Source organism: Adiantum capillus-veneris, chromosome 21 (genome assembly GCF_014529385.1).
Source record: "Adiantum capillus-veneris isolate H3 chromosome 21, ASM1452938v2, whole genome shotgun sequence".
Taxonomy (NCBI): Eukaryota; Viridiplantae; Streptophyta; class Polypodiopsida; order Polypodiales; family Pteridaceae; genus Adiantum; species Adiantum capillus-veneris.
In genome coordinates this window covers 129,339,641-129,366,115 of record NC_140951.1, presented here as the reverse complement: position 1 = coordinate 129,366,115, position 26,475 = coordinate 129,339,641, and the positions used below count along the sequence as shown (strand labels likewise).

The window sequence follows — 26,475 nt, the reverse complement described above, 5'->3', positions numbered from 1 at the left end:
TTTTCTTATCAGAAGAGTGGAGCACCATGTCCGTTCATTGCCTTTCAAAATTGATGTTGCCCCTCTGTATAGCGGCCTCCAGAAAATGCTATGTCAAACTATGGAATAAAGGCTAAAGCCTAAGGAGCATCTCGAAACCTTGCAAAGGTGTCAAACTTTAGTGCCTGTCCACCCTCTTTGAATTCCTTGGTCTTTTTGCCCTTGTCGTCGAGAAAATCATATTGGTTGGTGTAACAAACTTGGACACTCCAAGTCAAGATTCTACCGCAACACAACAGAGATTCACTTCAAAGCAGTTCACAGCTTACAATTGATTCGACACGGCCCGATGGAGTTTCGTGCCTAGAGATATTGGCCCCAAAGATTGGCGCCCCTTTTGGTATTTCTTTTTGTATTAAATCTGAGCTCAAAGTACAAGGGAGTGGGAGGGTCTCACTCTCAGACTGTGCGTCCAGATGCTCTGCAGATTGGGAGCCCTGCCCACACTTATTGTCACGTGACACATCCCAACCCTATGTGTCTGTGGACAAGCTACACCACAGCAGGGTTCAGTCAGTCTAGATTAGCAGTGATCTGGCACTTTGGTGAGTCTATTCGTAGACCGTGCATGCCAAGTCACTTAGCTTAGATGCATATGCTCTGGTTGCACACAGCATGATGATCGGAATTCCCATCAGAATCCATTAGCATCAGTTAGGGGAATTTTCCAGTGCATTTGGCCTATTTTCCTATTTTTGGTTATTTTCACTTATTATTTTTAAGTCACTTTCCAACAAAAGTAGGGAGGGCAATTTTGCTAAGTTAATATATAAGCAAACCCAAGTTAGCACTTTCTGGCAGAAGAGGCAGCAGGAGCTTCCCGCTCAACAGTCAACTTCTTAGCAGTACCCCCCCTCAGCAATAGACCCTCGCCATCCACTCCTTCCCTTTGGCGTTTCCTCCTAGCAAGCCATCGCCTACAAGTCCTCTTGCCTGGCGTTTTCCAACCTCAGCAGATACATCCCAGCCAACGTTTTTCAGCCTTGACAAAAACGCCAACATCACTTGCAGATTCAACGTTTTTTCAGCCTTGTCAAAAACGCCAGCTCAGCAGTAGCAAAAACGCAGAATTCAGCAGTTGGATTCTCGCAGTTTTCAGCCTATGACACAGTAGCAGATCAGCCCCTAGATGATTGCAGATGTTCCCCCCATTTTCAGTCATAAAAACGCAGCCAAAACAGTCATTTTCAGCCATTGAAACAGTCCTAGAATTCAGCGATTAGAAGATCTCAGATTTCAGCCATCAAGTTGTCGTCGTCATCTCCGTCGTCGTCATCGGCATAGTCTCATTGCATCAGTCCATTGCATACGCATTGTACACCTTTGTGCAATCAAAGTAGACCACTCTCGCCGACAATAGTGGGGCCTTCGGAGGAGGGTTTTACAACCTCTCGGGTGTCGTATCTCTTCTCTCTCCTTCTCTCAATCTTGTTCACTTGCACGCACAATATCCACTCACTTTGTTCGTGATCATGCACTCTCCATAAGACGGAAAGCTCTCCTTCCCTAAGAACTAAAAGGAACCTTGAGCAGTAAGGATCACTAATCTTGAGAAAATAGAACATTCATTCCGCTGCACCTTACACTTATAAAGGTTTACAAGGGATGCCAAAAGCAGAGTCCCAAAAGCTGAAAATCAAAAGCATTAAAAATAAAGCAAGTTATCTCACAAGCCTTGCTTGGGACTTAAAGCAAATAGCCCCAAAAGCTTCAAAGCTGCCAAAAAGCATTGCGTAGGATCTGTCATACAGCCTGCGCAAAAAGCGAACGTCCGTACACTCAGCCACGTCAGCAAATCAGCGCCGCAATTCACGGGTCCGTACAAGCCATGCCACATCAACATATCTCCGCCATTTCCGGAAACTGGCCAGAGAGAGGGTGTGTGTATATCTACTGGCTGCCACGTCACTAGGTTGGGACATACCCCCCTCTTGAAAGCATTGTAATTGCCCTCGATTATGCCTGCAAAACAGATAGAGGCCATAAACCGTCTTAGCAGACACTAACTGTTAGTACCGACGCAGTAGGAACACATATCTAGCACATGTACCAATCGACAGTCACATCACAAAACATCACTCGACATCACAGGAAATCACATTCACAAATTCATTCGGATCTCAGACCATGATTAATCCGCAACATATTTAGCAATCGCATTGAGATCCACTCGAGACCTCATCGATGCCCGATCAACTAATCCTTATTGCAATCATGTCGATCGAGATCTCTCAGACCGAAATGCTGCTGCCATTTCGTCTGTGAGTTCCTGCACTTAAACAAGTCAAGAACAAATCAATATCATATTATCGGGAATTCAAGTTAATAAAGTCATACAACAGAGTATTGTCAGCTCACAGTATCCCTGAAACTCAAATGAGACATCAGTGACTTTAGTACCAAAAATCGGGGCAATCTGTCGCGACAAAGGAGTGGAGCGATTCCCCTCTTGTGCATACCCACTACACCAAATTCCGCCCAACTGAGTTCGCGGTTCAATAAACCAAAAGCTTCAAGGTAAAGGTTCACAATCTGAGGAGTATGTGCCAAGTCCTCTTGCTCCATCCACTTCGCATCCAATGTGGGATAGTTCTTGAATTTAACCAAGAACCGCCTTATTTCTTTATGTGCCAAAATCTGTTCTGGAACGAGTATCTCCTCGTTTTCCTCCACTTCGGGTTGCTCATTAGGCTCCCCATCATCGTGCACATCTCCTTTAAAAGGCTTCAGGAGACTGACATGAAAGCATTGTGAATCCTCCAAGTATCGGGCAGCTTCAGTCGAAAGGAGACATCATTTATCTTTTCGGAAATTTGGAAAGGTCCATAGTATCTCTTGCTAAGCTTTGGAAAAAGCCGCTCCTTCCCTTTTTCTTTCTCAGGCGTGCCTTCTCAAAACGTACGAGCACCCAATCGTTCTCCTTTAATTTCAAGTCGCGACGACGATCTGTTGCCTTTTTGTGTCTTTCTTGAGATTCAAAGCCTCCTTGACCTTGGCAAAAGCCGTGTCCAAGTCCCGCGTGTACTTGTCGGCTTCGAAAATCTTACCTTTCGTGCTTAGGAAGGGTGGAACCTTCGTAGCACCTTCAATAATCTCAAATGGCGCCTTCCCCGTCGAAGAGTGTATCCTGTTATTGTAGGCAAATTCCACCAATGGTAAATACTTAGTCTTCTTATCTGAGATGTAAGACTTCAATAAATCTAGTACCATTGAATTAGCAATCTCTGATTGCCCGTCAGTCTGCGGGTGGAACAATGACGAGACTACAACCGCGTGCCAATGTTCTCCCAAATAGCCTTCTAAAACAAACTCGTGATTATGGGGTCTCTGTCGGAGACAATCGTCTCAGGCATGCCGTGTAATCTGAAGATCTGGGCCACAAACAATCTCTCTCAGTGATCCGGCTTGACTGTCTTCTTTAGTGGAACGAAATGAGCTTGCTTGCTAGATCTGTCAATAACAGTCGAGATACCATCGTGCCCACTCTGTGATCTTGGGAGATCAAGAATGAAATCCATTGCATTACTTTCCCAAGGGCGGGTGGATATGGGTAAAGGCTGTAACAATCCCTGTGCTTTATGCCTGTCAACCTTGACCTTCTGGCATACCAAGCAACTGCGTACAAAATCGTCCACATCCTTCATGAGTCCTGGCCTGGCGAAAAGAAGTATCTCTCCACACCTTTCAAGGTGGTAGCTATGCCGCGGTGACCCGTAAAAGGTGGACAGTGGCATTCGGTTAAAACCTTTTTACTCAATGGTTGTGCAACGCACAACATCATGTTCTTCATCAAGTAGCCATCCCGAATGGAATATCTTGCTACTACCTCCCCATTCTGTATCTGAGTGAAAATATCTGCAAAATTTGTATCTGCGGCATACTGATCGACCATATCCTCGAAGCTCCTATGATGTACCGCGGGAATAGCCAGAACCAACGGCTTCCGAGTCAAAGCATCTGCCACCAAGTTCTTCTTTCCCTGCACATGGACAATCTGGAAGTGGAACTGTGACAAGATGTTCGCCCACTGCATCTGCTTCTCCGATAGCTGCTTCTGTGACAAGAAGTAGCGTAAACTCTGATGGTTTGTGAAGGCAGTAAAATCTGCTCCGAGTAGATAATGTCGCCACTGAGTAAGAGCATGGATAACCGCCAAAAGCTCTTTCTCATAAATCTGTGCTGTCAATTCCGGCCTTGAGAACAATCGGCTCTCGTAGGCAATGACATGGCCTTCTTGCATTAAGACCGCACCCAGACTACGACCACAAGGATCACAATATACTTCGAAAGACTTCTGCAAATCCGCCAAAGTGAAAACTGGTCCTGTAGTCAATTTCTCTTTCAATGTCCGAAAGGCAGTCACCTCTGTGGGTCCCCACGAGAAAGGGACTCTTTTTTGTGTCAAGATATGCAAAGGGGAAGCAACCTCTGCAAACTTTCTAATGCACTGCCGGTAGTACGAACATAAGCCCAAGAAGCTTCTAACTTCATGGACATTCTTCAAATCTGGCTCGGCCGGGTCCATCTGCACTCATGCTGGTGAGACAATGTGTCCCAAAAAGTGTATCTCGGGTAGGAAAAATTCACTTTTCTTTGCATTAATCACCAACTTGTGATCTCGTAATGCTTGAAAGACCTGTAGCAGATATTCTCTATGTTCTGCGTCATCCTTGGAGAAAACAATGATGTCGTCAAAGAAAGTGCCAACAAATAATCTGTACTCTCGATAAATCCTGTCCATCATTCGGTTAAATGACGCTGGAGCAATTGTTAGGCCAAAAGGCATCACCAAAAACTCAATTAAACCAAAAGTCGTCCAAAAAGCTGTCTTGTAGACATCTCCTGGTGCGATTCGGATCTGATGATATTCGCTCTTCAAATCGATCCTATTGAAACAAGAGGATCCCTGTAGTCGGTCTAGAATATCATCGATCCTGGGAATCGGAAATTTGTTCTTGATGGTGATTTTGTTTAGAGCCATAGCAGCTACAGTACGGGACGGGATATTTAATACGCGGTGTACAATACGCGTACTAGACGTCTTTTTGAGAATCAAAAATAAAATATGTGAACTTTTTTCGATATGATACTTTAATAATAACAAATGAAGCGGTTTATGGACCTCCTCAATGACTCTTCAATATTAAGCCATAGCATACATAAACAAGTACCATGAAGCTCTAAAACACAATTGATCAATTAGAAAAAGACATACGTTTTGAGCAAAAAAACGTTAGAATATAAAAACGTTATGAGACGTATTGTACGTTTCAATACGGGACGTCGTGTATTTTCTAAATAGAATACGCGTATTTTAGCTGCTACAATGAGAGCTCTATAGTCGATGCACATTCTCCAAGATCCGTCTTTCTTCAAAACCAACAACACCGGAGAGCAGTAAGGTGAAGTACTCGGCTGGATAAGACCCTTTTCCAAGAGGTCTTTTACTTGGTTCAGAATCTCTTCATTCTGGGCACGACTCAAACTCACCTGGCAGGCCCTCAGAAAAGCAATCGTCATGAGTGTGGAGAAAGTCTTGGCGTTCTTTTCCTAGATCACACATTTGTCCTATGATCATCATTCAACTCTTTCAAAAAGATCGAGTAAACAGACAGACTGTATTTCATTAATTTTGAAACGGCCGAAGCCGATACGATAGGGACAAACTCGCCCTTAAGTTTTAATGGTTCGGCCCTTTTCTGTAGTCAAAGTCGCTTTTCTCGCCCGATAGTCGACCATGGTGTTTTGCTTCTACGTCCCTGTCGGGTGCCGCTAGAACTGCCTCTGCTAGTGGTCCTGTCCGATCGGGTATAATTTCGAGCTGTGCCGCCAATTTAGGTGAAACGAAGTTGGCGTTGGCTCCTCCATAAAAGAAAATCAGGGCTTCTTGATCTTTCATTTTGCCCCAAGCTCGGCAAAGTTCTGTACTCTCATCAATCGTGCTTGGGTTAGTACCCATGCAATCTGGAACCAGTCATGCTTTGATCTTGCCTTTCCGTCCACGTTCCTCAGCCGCTTTTGAACTCTCTGGCCTTTCTTCATCTTGATCTTTCTGTGCCTTTTTAGGGCTCTTCGCGGAGATGTGTCCTTGTTCCGCGCATCCAAAACACTTCCCCTCTTTGATGTAGTTGGCTCTCTCCCGCGGAGTGAGCCGGGGCCGTGCATCCGTATCTTTCTGATCGTGGGGGCTCTTCTTCTTTCTTTTTTCATTTTTAGAAGTCTGCTCGGTTTTCTGTGTCATGATCTCATCTGTGGGGTAAGTCAAACTTCCTGAGTGTATGGCAAAGCCCCGTTTCGCATGACTCATCAGTTTTTGAATAGAAATTGACTTTTGCTCTAAGTAGTGGTCACAGATCTCCGTAGGAAGTCCCAAGGTAAACCCTCAATGTGTTCTTTAAACGAGATCTTCTTAAATGAAGAAGCGGGTAGAAAAGAGCTCCAAAATTTCTCACAATATGCGTCCAAGGTATCTTTCTTGGTCATCCGAAGATGGTTCCAAGGAGTTCGTATGTCATGTTCGTACTCCCAAGTCAACCAAGAAGAAATAAAAAGCCTTTTAAATTTCAGCCATTTAACTGACGCTTTCTTGTTCAATAGAAGAGTAGACCACCATGTTCGAGCATGTTCCTTGAAGTAAGAGGTAGCCCTCCGAATCTTGGAGTGCTCTGAGTACTGTCCTCCAAAGAAAGCTATATCAAACTGCTGTATGAAGGCCAAAGCCCTCGAAGCATCTCGAAATCCAGAAAAAGTGTCAAATTTAATTGACTGTCCACCTTCTTTAAATTCTCTCACTTTCTTGCTTTTATCCTCCAGAAAGTCATACTAGTTGGCTTTATAAAAATTCTTCTTCTTTGCATAAAATCTGTGATCATCGGAGTTCGAACTATTCGAAGACGTCCTTTGTAGAATTGTCAGAGATCGGGCGAAACTTAGGCTTCTTCGCCTTTTTCTTGCCCTTTCTGAAGCTTTGCTTTGTGCTTCGCTTTTTCCCTTTACTATCTTCTTCGCTTGAGTCAGAAGAGCTAGAAGAACTGTCAGAAGAAGAAGAAGAAGAAGAAGAAGAAGAAGTGGATACTCCTTCAAATTTGACATGCTTTTTTTGCTTTCTTGCCGAAGCAAAAGCAGATTGACGACCCAAATAACCGGGGAAGTCAGTTCCTTTCTTCTACTTTTTGCCGTGCTTTTTGGCTTTGTTGGTTGTGTCAAAAAGTTGTGTAATCTGCGTATTGACCACCTCTTCTAATTCTTGCTTTGTAAACATCCTCGGAGTAGGAGGTTTCTTGAGTGCCGGTTTGAGGGGTGGTTCTGTGGCCTTCCGCCACTGAGAGTGCACTTCGTCGAAGGATGTTTGCGTCAAAAATTTTGCAAATTTGGGATCCTTCGCAATGTTAATCATCATCTTTTTCGCATCGTCAACCAATTGTTGAGGCTTCATCTCTTCAATTTCCGCCTAAGTAGGCCGAGGCGGGCTATACTCGTGAGAATCTTCTTCGTGATCTCTTCCCGCATCTATAAATGCAGAGAAAGTGGACTGATCTCTTTTTGAATCCATAAGTGTCGCGAGAAAAGGATCGGATTTCCCTGTAGAAGAGAAATCGGCCGCGCTCTGATACCACTGTAACAAACTTGGACACTCCAAGTCAAGATTCTACCGCAACACAACAGAGATTCACTTCAAAATAGTTCACAGTTCACAATTGATTCGACACGGTCCCGGCGGAGTTCCGTGCCTAGAGATATTGGCCCCGAAGATTGGTGGTGCCCCTTTCCGTATTTCTTTTTGTATTAAATCTGTGCTCAAAGTACAAGGGAGTGGGAGGGTCTCACTCTCAGACTCTGCGTCTAGATGCTCTGCAAAGTGGGAGCCGTGCCCACACTTATAAAGGTTTACAAGGGATGCCAAAAGCAGAGCCCCAAAAGCTGAAAATCAAAAGCATTAAAAATAAAGCAAGTTATCTCACAAGCCTTGAGTCAGTTTGTCCTTATCACTTGAGTCAGAAGAGGATGAGCTGTTCGAGCTGTCACAAGAAGATAAGGACAAACTGGACAATCCTTCGAAGCGTAAATGCTTCTTCTGTTTTCTTGCATTCACAAAAGAGGATTTTCGGCCCAAATAACCAGGGTAGTGAGTTCCCTTGTTGGGTTTCTTCAGTTGCTTCTTCCTTGCCCCCAAAAGTTGGTTGACTTGTCTTTCGACAAAGTCCTCAAGTTCATCTTCAGTAACCATTCGTGGAAAAGGAGGTTTCTTGAGGGCTGACTTCATTGGGGAATTGATGGCTTTCTGCCAATGCAAATGCAATTTATCAATCGAGTGCTGGGTCAAACATTTGGCATTGTGGGGATCCTTTGCAAACTGAAGCATGTGACTCTTGTTCTGATTGTCCCTTCGAATTTTCCATACTTTCACCCGATCCGGAGTTGTTGGATGGGTTCGATTCTTGCAGGATTCGTCGTTTGAATCCACATGTGTCGCTGTAAGAGGATCAAATTTCCTGGTAGAAGAGAAACAGGTTGTGCTATGATACCACTGTTACAGACTTTGGCACCCAAGTCGGAAATCTGGCATGACGTACGAGATAATCACTTAAAATACTTCACAACTTTAAAATTTGAGTCGACAAGGCCCGGTGTAATTCCGTGCCGAGAGGTATTGGCCCCAAAATCTGGTGTCCCTTCCGCTATTTATTTTTATATTAATGCTTGAGCGAAGTAAAATACCCGGGGGACCTCCGCTCTTGGACTCTCCGTCCAGATGCTTTGCAGAGTGAGGCCCCAATGGTCTATTTATTCTTACAAGGGGTGCCCCAAAAGCAATCAAATCCCAAAATCATCTTTTCTAAAAACTGCCCAAAAAGCAGCCAATATAATTGGCAAAAATCGGTACAGTAGCCACATCAACATGTTAGCGCAATTTGCGGGATCTCCGTACAACTTGCCACATCATCTGGTCCTGCTCGGGTGGTCATGCCACGTCATCAGTTTGTGACGTGCACAACCACAAAACAACCCTCACTCCCTAATTTGGCCCTGGGAGATACTGAAGCTACCATCGAACAGGAAAATGAACTCTTAACACCCCCTCTGAGATCCTGGACGGGAAAGGGGTCCAAGGAGCTGGAGTGAGCGACCTGCAACTGTAAAGAGCAGGTTTCGTAGACGAGGATATTTTCAACTGAACTCTGAGGTTGAACAATACAAGGCACCATAGTATCATCCAATCACTACCCCCGAAAGACGTCCAAGATGTACTATGCTGTCTGCTCAAAGTAAATCTAGCTCCATCAAGAATCTCCTCAAGCTAACCGACTCACAAGTCGCACAACCAGCATCTGCAGAAAGTACTGTTGCTGACCGCTCCAAGAGTATACATCCAAACTGAGGGTAAAAGGCATAAAAAGGACAGACTTTCAATAAGTCCCTCCCTCGCCAGCGCCCCCCCCCCCCCTTCTTCCCCTTTCTTCCCCTGCCCTTGCGCTGCCATCAATCCCTGTTGCGCATGCGTTGCCCCTCGCCTTCCCCTTGCCTTGCGCTACCCCTGTCTGCCCCGTTGCCACTTGCTACTCGCTGCCACTGCCAGCCCGCTGCCCTCATCCATTGCCATTTCCAGCCTCCCCCCCCCCCGCTCTCTTCGTTCTCTGCCATTCTCGCGCCGAAGGTTTCTTTCGATTGACTCTGGCAGTGCTGGTTTTTGGACAGTGCTCGTCGGGGCTTTTTTGCAGAGAAATTATTCTATCCGTTTCCTCTCCGACACAGTAGCAGACACAGATGGAGGCTCAAGCTTCGCCACAGAGGGACTCTGATGATGAAATCCCATCGCCCGACCCCGCTGAGCCCACCATTCGACTTGCTGTCACTTCGACAGAGCAAGCGAGCCTAGCCGCAGAGGTGGATTGTCTGCAGGTGACTTCCGTCATCTGCAAGATTCTCGACACGAGACCCAGCAGAGGAGAGCTGTGTGACCTTCTCCAGGCCCGCCTTCTTGCAGAGGTGGGCAAGATCTTGGACGTTCAGTTCCTCGGATGAGGCTATTATCATATTGAGTTTGAGACCTCCAAGATGGCGTCCAAGGTCATCGCCATGAGCCCCTTGACCATCCGAGCAGTTCGAGCCCACTTTCGATAGTGGAGACATGGTTTTGACCTTGCTTCAAATGTTTTGGTAGAGGAGACAGACCTTCCCATCTCCGTCTCCTTTCTTGGTTTGCGGAGGGAGTACCTACCACTTTTGTCTAGGATAGGTTCAACGATTGGGATTGTCTTGGAGACACCTCGCACGACAGTCTCAGTAGCTGTCGATACGGCCGGCATTCCCTCAATTCGCGTTCTGGTTAGGGACACCCACACTCTCCCGAAGGTCATCCTACTTCCTCGGGTGAGTGGGGGTTGGTTAAAACAGAGCGTGGAGTATTCGGGCCTCCCAAATCAGTGCTTCATTTGTCGACAGATGGGCCATCTTGAGAAGGCGTGTCCACGGAGGAGGCCCCGACCTACACCACAGGCCGAGGCCCAGCCCCAGCCTTCAAGGGCTTGCGAGTAGCAGCAAGCAGAGACACATAGGACACAGGTAGTGCCACCCTCTGAGCCTGGGGCTCCAACAGAGGAGGGCTGGCTGCAGGTTGTGGTCGACACGACGGCTGGTGTTACCAAGCGGTGTATTTTTCCTGTAGCCTTCCGTAAATAAGTACTAGATATTTTCTTTATTTTTATTTTGACTTGTTTTCTGCGGAACCCTTGAAAAGGTGCAAGTGGACATTGCATGTCCAATGTGAAACGGTTGCAGCCGAATAGGTTTTCCACATGGGGAGTTTGGATTGGTCAATTTGGGATTGGTCGGACGAGTTAGCATTGAATTCTGATGAGTACTGAAGCCTCTGTGCGCCAAATGAAGTCTGGGCCACTCGGAAAGTCACTTATAACTTTATAAGTCAGTAGGAACTAGGGAATTAACTCAAAGGGCAAACTGGACACTTGGTAGGAGGAGAGCAGCCTTCAAGACACCTCAGCAAGAGGAGGCGCCCATTTGAGGCTGGGGGCTGGATTTTTACACATAAGTGACCTACAGTGTGTGTGTGAGTAGTGGGTGCAGGTCTATAGCTTTAATGGAAAGCTTGCCTTCTCCTCTGTCTCATGTAGCGCGACGACTTGCTCTCTTGCATCTCTCTCTCCCCATTGGCACATATGGTAATGCCCCACTAGTTGGGCTACTCAGATAAAACAGATACGCACAGTTCCATTGCGAAAGATTGCGGAGTTTGGAGAGTTTTCTCGCGTGAAAACTCGTCCAATTCACAGGGAAACTGTCCCATTGTGTGCGGGAGCCCTTGGGACATGCGTAGGCGTGTTCTCTCCGCTAAAAACGATCCGAAACAGGAAATTCCAGCCTGCTATGTTTTTTTCTGCAGGTTTAGGTTTTGCACCTAATTGCAAGGGAACACCAGGGGAGCCTTGTGAGAGCCTTGGAATGCGTGTACAGGCTTTTGGGCACCCGGCAATATAAAACAGAGAATTACAGCCCGCTGAATTTCTGTGACAGCTCACTAGAAAGCTTCCAGATAGCGAGGGAATCTGCCCTAGACATGTGCTTTTGACCTACTGGGGTTTTTGCGTCGTTATGTTGCCGAAATCAGGTCGAAAACCTACGTTTTCAGCCTTCGCGAGGTTTGGACAGCTTTGTGAAAGCTTGTACTAAGTGGTCGGATCGTCTACCTTAAATTGAATAAAGAAATACCGAAAGGGGCGCCAGTCTTTGGGGCCTACAGGGTGTCGGTCTCGTGTGCGCAGTGACATTCTAGTCGCTGGACGCAACTGTGTTCTCTCTCCTTCTCAGTGCTCTGTGTAAAGTTAACAGGTAATTGAAATAGTCCGCCCTCTACGTTGTACAGGCCGGTTATATGGTTCCATCGACGGGATAGTCACTTTTTCTTCAAAAAGTGCAGCGTGGATTGTTGTGGGTGAAAGCAACACAGAGCTTGTCGTTATGGCAGAGAAGAGAGACCAACTACCTGAAGAGGGATCTTCCTCACATGGCACAGAGAAAATTCCTTCAACTCTTTAAGAAGAGGACAGGTTGTTTAGAACTCAACTGCGTTGCTGCATGGACATGTTTCAGCAGTTGGCTACTAACAACCCAAGGATGCAGGAGTTCTTACAGGCTCCGACATAGGGTTTTCAGCCTCCTACACAGGGCATGACTGAGCCATTGCAGGAAAAGGAGATTTCCAATGGGCAGAGGACTCATGATGCTCGAGGGAAAGCCCATGTGGTTGAGCAACTAGCGGTGTCCAATGATCCGAAGCAACTTGCTTTAGCTAGACATGAACCGTTTGTGAATGGTTAAGGGAGTAACGAACAGGCTATGCGTCAGACCCTTCCATTATCGAATACTTATCATGGATATTTTGGAGGTGGTTCGGTGTTTCAAGCTATGGCTCGACCTTCCACAGGTTATATGGCAGGGAATGTGTTCGGGACAATGCAAACATGCATGGGTAACCCTATGTACGCAAACATGGGTGTTCAACCAGGTTTTCAGGGTGCCTATGGCCAGTTTCGAGTGCCTGGAACACAGTTTGATATGGCTGGTTTTTTGCAGCCATATGCCCAAAATGCAGATATGAGAGGTAAAACAGGTGATGGGAGTGCTGGAGTGAACAATCATGGAGCACCAATGTTACAGACACCTGTTTATGACAACGTGGCTCCTTTGAGTAGCCTAAGGGTTACAAGGAAGGTGAGCAGGGAGTGAAGTTTAAAACTTTCAGAGGAACTGAGGATCAATTGAAGGCTTTGACCTTCATACAACAGTTCGATGCAGCTTATGCTGGAGGAAACTTCACAGAGTCTTCGAAGATACGCAAGGCTTCCACTTTCTTGAAAGGGAATGCGCTTCAATGGTGGGCCGCATTGTTGAACCAGGGTCAAGCCCCAACAACGTGGGTCCAATTCAAACAGCTTTTTGCGCCTACATGGTTGAAAACACTTTTGAAGTGGAAGTGATGACAGAATGGCACGAGTTGAATGCTAAACCGTGTGCGAATCTGGAAGAGTACAATAAACAGTTTTGGGCCGCACTGTTGCTAGTTACCTCTTACAGGTTTGTGCCATTGTCAAAACAGATTGAGAAGTACTGTTGCGGATTGCCCAAGAAAACCAGGGACTACTGCACAAAGACTACTGTCATGAATATGTTTTAGTTGATAGAGAATGCAAGAGTGGCCAGCAATCTGTCGAAGGGAGATTCCGATGGATTTAATAGCCACAAGAAAGGGTCCCATGGCAAACAGTTTTCAGCCAAGGGCAACATTGCAGCAAAGCCTTCTGAGCCTTCCACAAAGAAGCCCTCCAATGAAGAAGCTGACACGTCCAAGAAGCAGTCTAAATCTCCTTCGGGACGAGGACAAGGACAAAAAAGGCATTTTTCTGGCAAAACTTTTGAAGAAAGGAAAGCTCAAGAAATGCTACATTTGTGAACAAGAAGAACATTTTGCAAATGAATGCCCACAGAAGAAGTTACAGGATAAGGATGGCAAGTTAGATCATAAAGGGAAGAAGCCAAAGCAGGGTGCAGGACTTGTCCCAGATTTGGTCGGAGACCAGCCAAACATAGATGCCACGGAACTGTGCAGAGCTTGGGGCAAAGTTAGAGACAAGACGGTGCTGGTTTTCTTTGATCCAGGAGCCCGTGCAAATTTCATATCACCAGAATTGGCATCAAAGTTGGGCATTCGTGCCGAGGAGATGGGTATGACAGGGGAAGCAGGTTTGGCATGCCGAGGTCATTCAGAGCCTGTTACTCCCATTTTGGGGAAGCTTCGTCTGCACATTCAGAGCTATGTGGATGCGGAAGAATTTCATATTATGCCACTTGAGGGCTCTGATGTGTAACTTGGTAGCCCATGGTGTTACAGGTTGCATGATATGGTGGATACTCGCAACAAAAAGATTACCCTTGTACATAGAGGAAAGACTCATGTCCTTAATGTAAAGCTTAAAGGCGAGTCTATTCCAGTTGTTTCTGCTTCTGCTATTTCATCTGTAATAAAGAATCATCTTTCTGCGTACTTGATCTTTTCAAAAGAAGTACTTGGAGTTGTATCTAATTTGTCTACCTTAGATAAAGACAGGTCAACTTTTTTGAGTGGTTTCAGTGATTGTTTTTCGGACTCTTTGCGAGGGGAGTTACCTCCTGAGAAACCTGAGAATCATACCATAGATCTTGTGCCAGGTTCTAGTCCACCGAATAGACCACCATACAGGGTTAGTGCAGCCCAACAGAAAGAGATTACGAGTCAAGTCAACGAGCTTTTAGAGAAGGGGTTGATTCAGCCCAGTTCATCTGTCACAAAGTGATGACGTGGCGGACAGCAGAAACCCTAATTTCTGCCAGAAACCCTAAAATTCCTGCAAACCCTAATTTTTGCCAAAAACCCTAAATTCCGGAAATCGCGGAGGCGGATTATTATTATTATTTTTTTTTTTGGAAAATGATGAGCGACGCGAATTTTGCTTTTGCTTTTTTTAAAAAAAAAGAGAAAAGACTCTCTAAGAGAGAGAGAGAACTGATGCTTTTGATTTTAAAAGCTTTTGGGGCTCTGCTTTTGGGCATCCCTTGTAACCTTTAAATTAGTGGTGAGGGCCTCACTTCTCGGAGCATCTGGACGCAGAGTCTGAGAGTGAAACCCTACCCGCTCTCTTGTACTTTGATGATTGATTAATACAAAAAGAAATACCGAAAGGGGCGCCAGTCTTTGGGGCCAATATCTCTAGGTACGGAACTCCGCCGAGCCAGTGCAAATCTATTGTGATCTGTGAATTGTTTTGAAGTGGTTATTTGGTGCTGTCGCGGTTGATTCTTGACTTGGAGTGTCCAAGTTTTTTTCCGCGGCACCTATGGCTTCAGGCAATGATCAGTCGACTCCCTCTGCATCTGGAGATGCGGGTTGGGATCACAACGAAGATTCAGGCAGAGAGTATGGCCCGCCTTGGCCTACTTAGGCGGAGCGGCGAGAGACAGAGCGTCGCCAGTTGATCAGCGAGGCACAATGATGATGCTCAATTTTGCCAAGGACCCGAAGATGGCAAAATATATGAACCAGACCTCTTTGGAAGAGGTACAGATGGAGTGGCAGAGAACCACAACACCACTCCCGAAACCCGCTCTCAAGAAACCTTCTGCCTCCAAGAAATATACGGAGAAGGAACTTGAGAACGTGGTTGATGCACGGATTGCTCAGCTTTTCGACGTGCAAAAGAAAGGCAAAAAGCACGGCAAAAAGCAGAACAAAGGTACTGACTTCCCGGGATATTTGGGTCGTCAGTCTACATTCGACAAAGCAAAGAAACGGAAGAAGCGTGTTCGATATGAAGGAGTACCCAGTTCTTCTTCTTCTTCTTCTTCTGACAGTTCTTCTAGCTCCTCGGATTAGAGCGAAGAAGACAGAAAAAAAGCAAAAAGCGAAGCAAGACACAAAGCTTCGGAACGGGCAAGAAAAAGGCAAAGAAGGCTACATCTCGCCCAGAGACTGACAGTTCTACTGAGGACTCGTCTACAGAAAGCTCAGATTCCGATGACGGAAAGTTTTATGCGAACAAGAAGAATTTTTACAAAGCAAACCAGTATGACTTTCTCGAAGATAAAAGCAAGAAAGTCCGAGAGTTTAAGGAAGGTGGCCACTCGATCATGTTTGATACTTTTTCAGGATACTCACATGCTTCGAAGGCTTTGTCTTTTATACAGCAGTTTGACATCGCTTTCGCGGGAGGACGCTATTCAGAGCACTCCAAGATTCGGAGAGCTGCCTCTTACTTTAAGGGGAATGCCCGTACTTGGTGGTCCACGCTTCTATTAAGCAAGATTGTGCCAGTTACATGGCTGAAATTCAAGAGGCTTTTTATTTCTTCTTGGTTGACTCAAGAGTTTGAGCGAGATATACGAGCTGCTTGGAACCATCTCCGGATGACCAAGAGCGATACAGTGAATTCTTATTGTGAAAGATTCTGGAGCTCTTTTCTACCCGCCTCTTCATTCAGAGAACAGATTGAGCGGTTTATCTTGGGTCTACCTACAGAGATCCGAGATCACTGCTTGGAACAGAAGTCAGCTTCTATTCAGGAGTTGATGAGTCATGCGAAGCGGGGCTTTGCAATTCACTCTGGCAATCTGACCTACCCCACAGATGAGGCCATGACACAACGAGCCGAACAGACTTCTGGGAATGAAAGTAGAATGAAAAAGAGCAACCCAAAGAAAAAAAAAAGGATGCACGACCCAAGCTTACTCCTGAGGAGAGAGCTCGCTTCATCAGAGAGGGGAAGTGCTTTGGATGCGGGGAACATGGACATATTTCCGCAAGGTGCCCTGATAAGGCACAGAAAGAACAGCATGATCACGATGATTTTCCGATTACATGGCACGCCTGAGACGATTGTCTCCGATAGAGACCCCAGATTTATGAGTTTGTTTTGGAAGGCAATTTGGGAGAACATTGGCACGCGGTTGCAGTTCTCGTCATCGTTCCACTTGCAGATTGACGGGCAATTTAAGATTGCCAATTCAATGATTTTAGATTTATTGAAGTCTTGTATCTCGGATCAAAAGACTCAATGGGAGAAGAACTTACCTTTGGTGGAATTTGCCTACAATAACACGATACACTCTTCGACGGGGAAGATGCCATGTGAGATTGTTGAAACTGTTGCGAAGGTTCCATCCTTCCTGAGCACGAAAAATTAGAAATTTGAAGCGGATGAATATTCGCGAGATTTGGATACGGCTTTTGCCAAGGTTCGCGAGACTTTGCAGGAGTCTCAAGAACGACAGAAAAAAGGCAGCGGATCGCCATTGTCGCGACTGGAAACTGAAGGAGGATGATTGGGTGCTCTTACTTTTGAGAAGGCACGCCTAAGAAAGAAACAGGGAAAGGAGAGGCTTTTTCCAAAGCTTAGTATGTGATACTACGGACCTTTCTAGATTACTGACAAGATAAATGATGTCTCCTTCCGATTGAAACTGCCAGATACTTGGAGGATTCACAATGCATTGCATGTGAGTCTCTTGAACCCTGTTAAGGGTGATGTGCCTGATGATGGGGAGCCTGATGAGCAACCCAAAGTGGAAGAAAACGAGGAGATCCTTGTTCCTGAACAGATTTTGGCACATAATGATACGAAGAAGGGTAAAGTCCGAAGGCGGTTCTTGGTTAAGTTCAAGAATTTTCCTGCATTTGATGCGAAGTGGATGGATGGAGGAGGACCTAGCAGATACTCCTCGGATTGTGAAACTTTACCTCGATGTTTTGGTTTAGCATAGTCTACTCCAAACGGAACCCAAAATTCAGCTTGGCCGGAGATCTGGTGCAGTGGGATGCACAAGAGGGGAGTTACTCCGCTCCTTTGTCAACAGATACCTCGATTTTGATACTAAAGTCACTTCGTCCATTTCCAAATCAAGGGCAGCCACTATGGCAAACAATACATGCAAAGTGGTCATCTTCACAACGGGAGAGAACACTTCTTGAAAGTCTATGCCCTTGGTTTGAACATATCCCTTTGCAAGTAGCCTTGCCTTGTACTTGGGTTTTGCATCAACTGTTTTGATTTTATACACCCATTTGTTAGGAATAGCCTTGCTTCCTTTGGGCGATTCCACCAAATCCCAAGTATGATTAGCATGCAAAGCTTTAATCTCTTCTTGCGTAGCAAGCTCCCACTTGTCGTTGTGCTCACATGTCTTTGCCTCTTTATACGTAAGAGGCTCTCCCTCATCTGTCAACATAATGTAATGCAAAGAGGGATCATATCTACTCATAGGCCGTCTTGGACAAGTAGACTGCCTCACCCTATGATCCACATTATCCGGTAACGGGTCTACATCAGGTGGCATGATAAAATCATCAACAATGGGCTGCTGTACATCATTTTCAGCACCATTTTCAGCATTGTTTCGTAGTTGCAAATGCCTTTCAGGAGCCTCAATTTGCTGCCCAACATCTTTTGGCTCAAACACCACTGGATCATGTACATTTTCAGCCCTATGTGGTGCATCCTGAGGGTCAATAATAGGCCTAACAGGTGGCTGGTCATGCTGAAATTTGACCCTTTTATGGTCATGCTTTGAGGCACAATTGTTTTGAAGCAGCCTTGCCTCATTAAAAACAACATCCCGGCTGCGCACAACCCTTTTGAGCTGAGGTAACCAAATCCTGTAACCCATTTAGCCTTCTTCACCATATCCCATGAAAAGGCCTTTAATGGACTTGGCATCTAGTTTGCTTCTCAACTTAGGTCTAACATGCACAAAAGCCTCGTAACCAAAAATGCGTAAGTGATCATATGAAGTAGGCTTGCCAGACCAAACCTCTTCAGGGATGTCACCTTGTGAGGGATCGATTGCATATATGCATTGCAGTTTTCAAAGCTTGTCCCCAAAATCCATGAGAGAGATTAGCTGTGGACAGCATGCATCTCACCCTCAAAGTGTCCTATTGAATCTTTCAGCCACACCATTAGAAGAGGGGCTGTATGGCACAATAAGCTCCCTCTTAATGCCCAGATTTTCACAAAATTTGTTAAATTCAGCACTTGTGAACTCCCCCCTATTGTTCGTACGCAAGCATTTCAGCTTTCCACCTGTTTGGGTGGTCACAAATGCATGAAATTTCTTAAACGCAGCAAAGGCTTCATCCTTAGATTTAAGCAAATAAACCCAATTTTTTCTAGAATGATCATCAACAAAGGAGACAAAATAGCATGCACCTCCTATAGACTTAGTAGGCATGCTACATACATCAGAATGTACAAGATCAAGCACACAAGATTTACGAGAGACACCGGAGTAATAAGAACGCTTTACTTGCTTGCCATATTGACATTCATTATAAAAGTCGAGCTTTGTGCCTTTAGCATCAATCTTGTTCAAAGTACAAAGCTTAGAAAGACCCTTTTGGCTCATATGGTCAAGCCTCTTGTGCCATAACTCCATGTGAGAGTTAATTTCAGCCAATGCAATAAACTTGCCGAACGTGGCCTTTCCATGCATGCAGTAAAGTGTCCCTTTCTTTGTGCCCTTTACAATGAGCCTTGAGCCTTTAGGCATTTTCCATGATCCTCTCTCAAACAAGATGCTGTAACCATCCATATCCATTTGACCAACAGAAAGCAGACTCTTTTTGATTCCCGTTTGTCATTTGAGCTATCTTGTGCATCTGTCTTGACTTCCTTCTTCTCTTTCTTTTTGTCTCCGCCATTCTTTTTCGTTCTAACTCGGTATTTGTACCTGCAATTGGGTTTCTTGTGACCTTTCTTGCCACACTGATAGCAAGTCACATCACCCTTGTCTTTGCTGGCATTTCCCCTTTCTTTACTCTTACTCTTACTCCTTTGTGCATAGACATTCTTCTTCTCTGTCCTGCCTCTAACCATGTTGGGGAGTTGCCTCCCTCTCCACTTGCTTTCCTCCTGATTTCCTCATTCAAGATAGAACCCCTAACACCATCAAAGGTCAAATTGGGGTTATTCGACAATGAAACCACCAATGTTTCCCATGAATTAGGTAAGGTCATAAGCAAGAAGATAGCTTTCAGCTTATCATCAAAAGGAGGCAAACTTGAATCCTGTAACTGCGACAAAGTACCCGTAAACAACGACAAGTGCTCTGCAGTGCTCTTGGAGTCATCTAGCTGCATGCCAACAAGTTTTCGCATCAAATGCACTTGGTTGACAAGCGTTGTATTCTCATACATCGCCTTTAACTTCTCCCACACATCAAAAGCATTTGTGAGACCTTTCAAATCAATAATTGTCTCATCGGTCATGGCCATTTTAATGTATGTAACTGCCTTCCTGTTCAGGCTAACCCATGCTTCATCCGACATATTCTGTGGCTTTACCTGTTCAAGTGTCTCTTCACAATCCCTTGCACTAAAATGTCTTCCACTATAGGCTCTATGCTCTCCTTCACATCTGTAACAAACTAAATGCCAACATCATCTAGCTTCTTCAACAACAAGCCTCTCAAGATCAATCAAAACCTCCTCCTTGTAAGAAATTGGATTCCCTGGATGCTGTCTTTCCAAAGGTTGAAACCTGTTCCATCGAACCTCCTAATCTCGAAGAGATTCTTCACATCCGAAGAAGATGAGGCCATAGATGCACGAATAAGAGGGCTACAACGTTGAATTTTTGGGCAAAAATGCCCAAAACCGGAGTATAGCCTTACAGAAGTGTGCACTACAGCTCCAAATGGTCACATGAGCAATTTGGGACAAAATGGGTCGATTTAGGCACAAAAAGCAATTTTTGAAATTTATGCGGAGGAAATTTCAGCGAGTGAATTTGTGCTCAAAAACAACAATTTTAGTTGTTTTTAGCCTCACAGAACATACATAAGGCTAATGCACAGCCTTTGGAAGCATGTATGAACAAAAGTCCCAATTTGTAGCGTCAAATTGCAAAAATTGAGCCACAGATGGTCATACATAGCCAAAACTTGTCAAATGTGCATAGATTGCATCAATTTGCACTTTCCTCAATGTAGATGCATCAAAAATACACTCGCAAAAACCTGCGTAAATCTGAAATTTGTTGAAAACACCTGTTTTGGGACTTGTTTTTTGGCAATTTCTTTGTTTTCGGGTGGCCGGGACCTAGGTTGCCACACCTTAATACATGATTTACAAAACCTGTATTTTGCTGTCACAACCTGTAATTTGCTGATTTTGACCTAATTTCAGCCTTGTTTTAGGTCAATTTGATTTGCCAGGAGCCCTCTAGTGTCCGGGGACGAGTCCTTTGGCGATAAAATTGCAAAATCTTGCGTGAAAGTTGACCTCCTTGGCTGAAAATCAACGTTTGCAGGTTTGGAAGCAAACCCTAATTTGGCTCTGATACCAGTTGATGAGCGCGCAGCAATGTGTGCAAGTGATAGAGCGCGAGGAGATGTGCAGGACCTGTGCTTAAAGAGGTGGCGATGGCCTACAGAGAAGGGGGCGCTATGAATCGAAGAAGGAGAGAGAGAGGGAGCGCTACACGATATTGAGGGGAATAAGTGAGTGAGCAAAAATGGGCTCACATTTCCTTAATTAAAAGTATAGGACCATTTTTAAGTTAGTGGGTAAGTTCAATGTGAACTTGGCCAAAGGTTAGTAACCTTTAAAAATGTACATAAAAGGGGTCATTTGGGCCTTTAACCCAACATTCCCTCCCCCCCCCCCCCCTCCCCCCCCTAAAGAGGATATCTTTATTACTACAGGAGAATCTTTACAAGCACAAGAATGGGGCATCGCCCGTCCTCTATTCTTCTGTGTTTTGATCTGACTACTGACTGAGAGAGTGTTTCCACTCTCTTTCTGCTAAGAGGACTTCCCCCCTGCGCAAGTCTTGTTGGAAGCTCTCACAAGGAGAGTCTATCTTCCACAGAATTTGTCGGAAGCTCTCTCAACGGAGAGTCTATCTTCCGCTATGTGTTGCCCTTCATGTGCAATCATTCATGCATCGAGCAAAATGCACACAAACATGCTTGCTGTAATTTTCTGCACATAACCTGAAATTCTTACCTGTGCGCACTCCTACGTCAAAATGGAGGCCTTCTTCGCGATGGAATCGCACCAAAACTTGCGTGGGCGTAGGATAAGTAGAGAGGAGTGAAATTCTATTAGTGCTTCGCTGAAAAAGTCCTAATCGAGGTGATTAGGCGCTGAAAGCAGAGACTTTACAACCTTTGCACTCTACAGAGAGAGTGTGTGCTGCAACTTCTCGCGACGAATCTTCCCCAAAAGCTGACTATGATTGTGAGAACCCTTGTTTTAGACAATGGGAGCATGAGGCTACCACATATTTGGCAAGGGGCTGCTCTCAAGCTCCAATGGAGGCCTCCAATGCGTAGGGCACGCTCACATTAGGGGGGGTAGGAGAACAGCCAACCTGAGAAGAGGGGGAGGGGCTGCACTTTACTAGACTCCAACAAGAAGGGGGCGCTAGAAGAAGAGGGAGGGTGAGAGTGAGAGTGAGAGTCACTTTGCATTGGTAAGTGTGCCACTTGGCACACTTAATAACTTAAAAACCATTCACCTTTTCACTTTAAAAGTTCTTAGGCTATGAATGAAATGTGCAATTCAACTCACAACTGCACTCATGAATGCTACTTATGGAAACGTTAGCTGCTCCCCGACACAATGCCATACCGGCACTGTTCCGGCATTACCTGTTCGCACTTGTCCGGCCATTTGGCCTAGACGCAAAAGATTAGGATAGTTTGACTAACTCGTCCTAAGGCTTTTAAAAATAATTAGGGGCCTTAGGATCACTGTTTAAGGACCCCATCTCATTCCTGTGCTCGCATTGACGCGCGTAATTTTGTGAGCCTGAAATCTGAGGCTACTGTCTACCCCTTAGTGAAGACCCGATTTTCCCAATCACTAGGGCTTCAACGTGTTTTCTGCTGGGTCTCTCTGAGGTGCTCTGGCCCAAGTTTGAGGCCCTAGAACTGCTAGTTCTATGTGCATAGAACTCATTAGATAACTATTTTCTCGTAAATAAATTAATTATTTACACCCACATTGTGTTGTACTAGCCCCGAGTCTCTACTTTCACCCCCCTACTCATATCCTACACAATTCCAGCTAGTTGCTTAGTTCACATCTAGCAGTTGAGATTTTAGTTTTTCACTTCACTTCATTTTATTTTTGTACCCAGACATTTTATTAGATCTGCCAAGGTTGTATTAGTTTGGTCTCATAGGTCATTTTGGCCGTTTGAAGACGTTTAATATAACATTTCATTTTTCATCTCTCTCTCTCTCTCTCTCTCTCTCTCTCTCTCTCTCTCTCTCTCTCTCTCCGGGCTGCCCACTGGCTCGGTGAACATTGACCGGATGCAGGAGAAACTACCACGTGGGCGGGTGGGTGGGGGTGGGGGGGGATCCCTCCCCTCTCTATATATGTGTGTGCGTGTGTGTGTGTGTGTGTGTGTGTGTGTGTGTGTGTGTGTGTGTGTGTCTATGTCTGCGCGTGCGTGCGCATTTGTATGTGTATATGGACTCAGTGCACACTCACATCTATCTTCATAAGCACACACATATTAGGTGTCTGCATGCATGTTTAAGTAAGTATAGGTACTCACACATGCATACAATGAGAGAGCCAAAGGTAGAGATAGAGAGATCGAGTGCCCAGTGTGTGAGAAGCTTGAAAATAACAAAAAAGCAAATCTTGCATGAGGAAAAATGCAAATCTATTCTTTCGTTTTCATTTATAAAGTGTATCATTATGTCGCTAAATATTGCCCAGAAAGTAGTTGAATACAAGCTCCTGTTACAAAGGTATTAACCTCAAAGTCTCAATTCTGTCAACAAGTTTTCCGAGGGTTTCGGGGTTTCAGAGCAGCGAAAAGTGTGACTTGAAACAAGTTTTGTGTTTCGGCCGTTTTGCCAAAACATTTTGCACGTTTTAGAGTTTCTGAATTGTGAAATGCGTTTTTATGTCACACTGATTAAGAGGCAAGGCTCTATACAATCATGAATAATTGAAAGGTTTGAAATGTCTAGACTCAAAATGACTCACTGACTTGTCAAGTCCATGAGGCTAGTCCCACATGCAACAAGCCACGATCCTCCTCCTTGGCCTCTGCATCACTAGCAGAAGTAGCACCACAGGCCCGAAATGCCATCTCCGGTTTCCCGAAGCATCTTGAAATGTTTTCCTGTTTTTTATTTTGCACATTTCAGAGTTTCGGAGCTGTGAAATGCGTTTTTATGTCACACTGATCAAGAGGCAAGGTTCAATACAATCATGAATACTGAAAGGTTTGGAATGTCCGGACTCAAAATGACTCACTGACTTGTCAAATCAGTCCCACATGCGACAAGCCACAAATCATTAAGTCTATTTCTCATCCTCCTCCTCGGCCTCTGCATCACTAGCAGAAGTAGCACCATAGGCCTGAAACGCCATCTCCATTTTCCCGAAGCATCTTGAAATGTTTCCCGGTTTTTGACAGGCCAGAAACAGCACTTCTCATGCACGAATCATGAAAGCAAAATACCAAAACGATGTTAATAGTCAAGGCTTAGTACGATGATAAATAATTGAAAGGTCTGAAACGCCTAGACTCAAATGACTCACTTACTAGTCCATGAGCCTAGGCACTACAGGCTACATGCCACAAATCGTCAAGTCTACTCCTCATTATCCTCCTCGGTCTTTGCATCACTAGCAGGAGCAGCACCACAGGGTCGAAACGCCATCTCCGTTTTCTTGAAATATCCGAATTGTTTTTCATTTCTAGCAGGCCAGAACAGCGTTTCATGCAACTATGCTGCCGGAGATAGAGGAGCATTACGAGATATGGGCATGATCTCATCGTCTCCTCTAGGAGGGCTTTGGACTTCTGCTGAGGGTGATTTATTACAGTGATCAAAGATGCCTAGGGATTTTCTTGCTAAATTTACACAGATAAGACATGCTTTATTATGAAGCTCGACACACTGGAGCAGAGGACCCATATAGAGGCAGGTGACAGATTTCCTCCAGAGCAGTACCCCTCAGCAAAGCCCCAGGGCACATTATTGTTCAGTGCATGGGACTCTCCCAAATAGAGCTACAATGATTAGCAGATTTCGACCCTCTTGCAGATCTCGATGCCCTTGTCCCTCTTGCAGATTCTTGCAGATCATGATGAGTATATATTTAACGTTGCCGCATCCAGGCCATGATTGAGAGGCATAGAGCAGCTCCTACGAGGTTCTTCACATAGCAAGAGATTGCGTGCACGCTCATGCACATGCGCACACGGGCGCACAGCTTGTGTCTGCCAGATTTTCCGTGTATTCCTTTGTGCATTTGTATCTAGTTTGGCTGGGTCTGTCCTTACTTGCTATAGGTTTGTCTTCAGATGAAGATGTCGGGGATGATTTCGAAGATGGTGTCAAAACAACTGCTGGAAAGAGAACCGCATTATTGTTGGATAAAGATGCCAGCAGCACGTTTCCAAAGAAGAGAAAAAAGAAGGCTCACGTTGAGGTAAATTTAGAGAGAAATGATGTAAAAGTATTGAAATGATATTGGCTTATTGGAGACATTGTTTGATTGCAAATTTACAGATTGAATATGAAGGGGAGCCAGAGGATATGCAGCAAAGGCTACTATAGCTGTGGTCAGTGTGGAGTGTGCATACCTGATATTTTTGACAGAGCTTCGTAAACGGAAGCCTGGGGCGCCTGTTGGTGTGACTATTACTGCATGGACCTAAGAGGTTGTAAGGGCCCTCAACTGACGATGGAATTGAAGTTTTCACTAGCCAAGTTGGACTGCCAGTGTCGCAGTCCTCAGGTTATTGGCAGAGAGGGACGGTCCGGCACGAATTATGCAATATTCCAGCGGCTCATGGGCCATGCTTTCAGGACATGCCGTCGGGATTTCCTGTAAGTATTTAGGGACAAGAGATTTAAGATAGGCTTTAAAGCATGTGTACTTGCCAAGAGAGGGTTGAGCAAGGTTCACACTTGAGTGTTCTAGAGCTCTGAAGGTTTTCGGCCGTTATAGCTTTCCAGCACTTCATGCTGAGGCTTCTGATGTAAATGGAACGTCGGGGTTACTTGCATCTGTTCCCTTCCCTGTATTGGAATTCTGGAGGATATTACAATTTTTGAATTGTCAAGTGTCCATCGTCTGTTTTCCCTTATACTGAAGAAAAAGAATGAAAAACTTCTCTTTTGTGTGTGCTCTGATCAGGAGACATGACACAGGATTAAGATAGCTCAATGAATATTTTGATTTGCTGCTTATGGTGCCACATGCTGACGATTGGAAAGCTTTTTTCTTGTACTTTTTCCTCTTGTATATTTAGAGGGGTGGTGACCATCGCTGTAGTGTTAAGAATCCTCATACATAGTTGTTGAGGACGTTTGCAATGAAGACTTGCAAGGGTGTTAAGATGGAGTACTGCTAATCAACGTGTTTTCAAAAGTTTGGAGTGTAAAGACAGATTTGTGCAGGTGAAATATGGCATGTGACCCTAAAGTCGGTGCCTGTAAATTTGAGCCCTCTTCATTTTTTTGCGTAATAACTAAATGAGACAAACAATGAACCATGAATTAATGCTATAAAAAATAAGTACATAGAAAAAAGTTACTCGGTTTTATATAACTAGATGAGTAAATTCGAATCACAGAAGTCCATGAAATCCATAGTTGCCTAAGATTATGGCAGCCATCATGTTTTACATTATCTCGTTCAAGGGAAAGTATTTCAAGATAGCAAATGGATGCTCGTATGGTGATGTTGCCATGAAGTTTGTGGGACAAACATAGAGGTAACAAATGCCCTTGGGATAAAATCCCAAGCTTTGGCCAATCCATCTTCAATTAGGCATATCCATTTGTAGTTCTATAATGACAAGAGTGCTGCTAGTACTTATGTAGTTTCATAAATCTTGAATAATGCAA

General features: G+C 44.9%; 1 protein-coding gene across 1 annotated transcript in view; it reads left to right on the top strand.

The window, feature by feature from the left end:
• Positions 1–25,744, top strand: part of LOC147431721 (MAK16 protein-like protein) — a 57,986-nt gene extending 32,242 nt beyond the window's left edge. Inside the window, exons 8-9 of the mRNA XM_086494228.1 lie at positions 24,924–25,051; positions 25,132–25,744. Coding sequence (XP_086350354.1) covers positions 24,924–25,051; positions 25,132–25,179 — 176 coding nt within the window. The 3' untranslated portion in view covers positions 25,180–25,744. The remainder of the gene's footprint in view (positions 1–24,923; positions 25,052–25,131) is intronic.
• Positions 25,745–26,475: the final 731 nt, after the last annotated feature.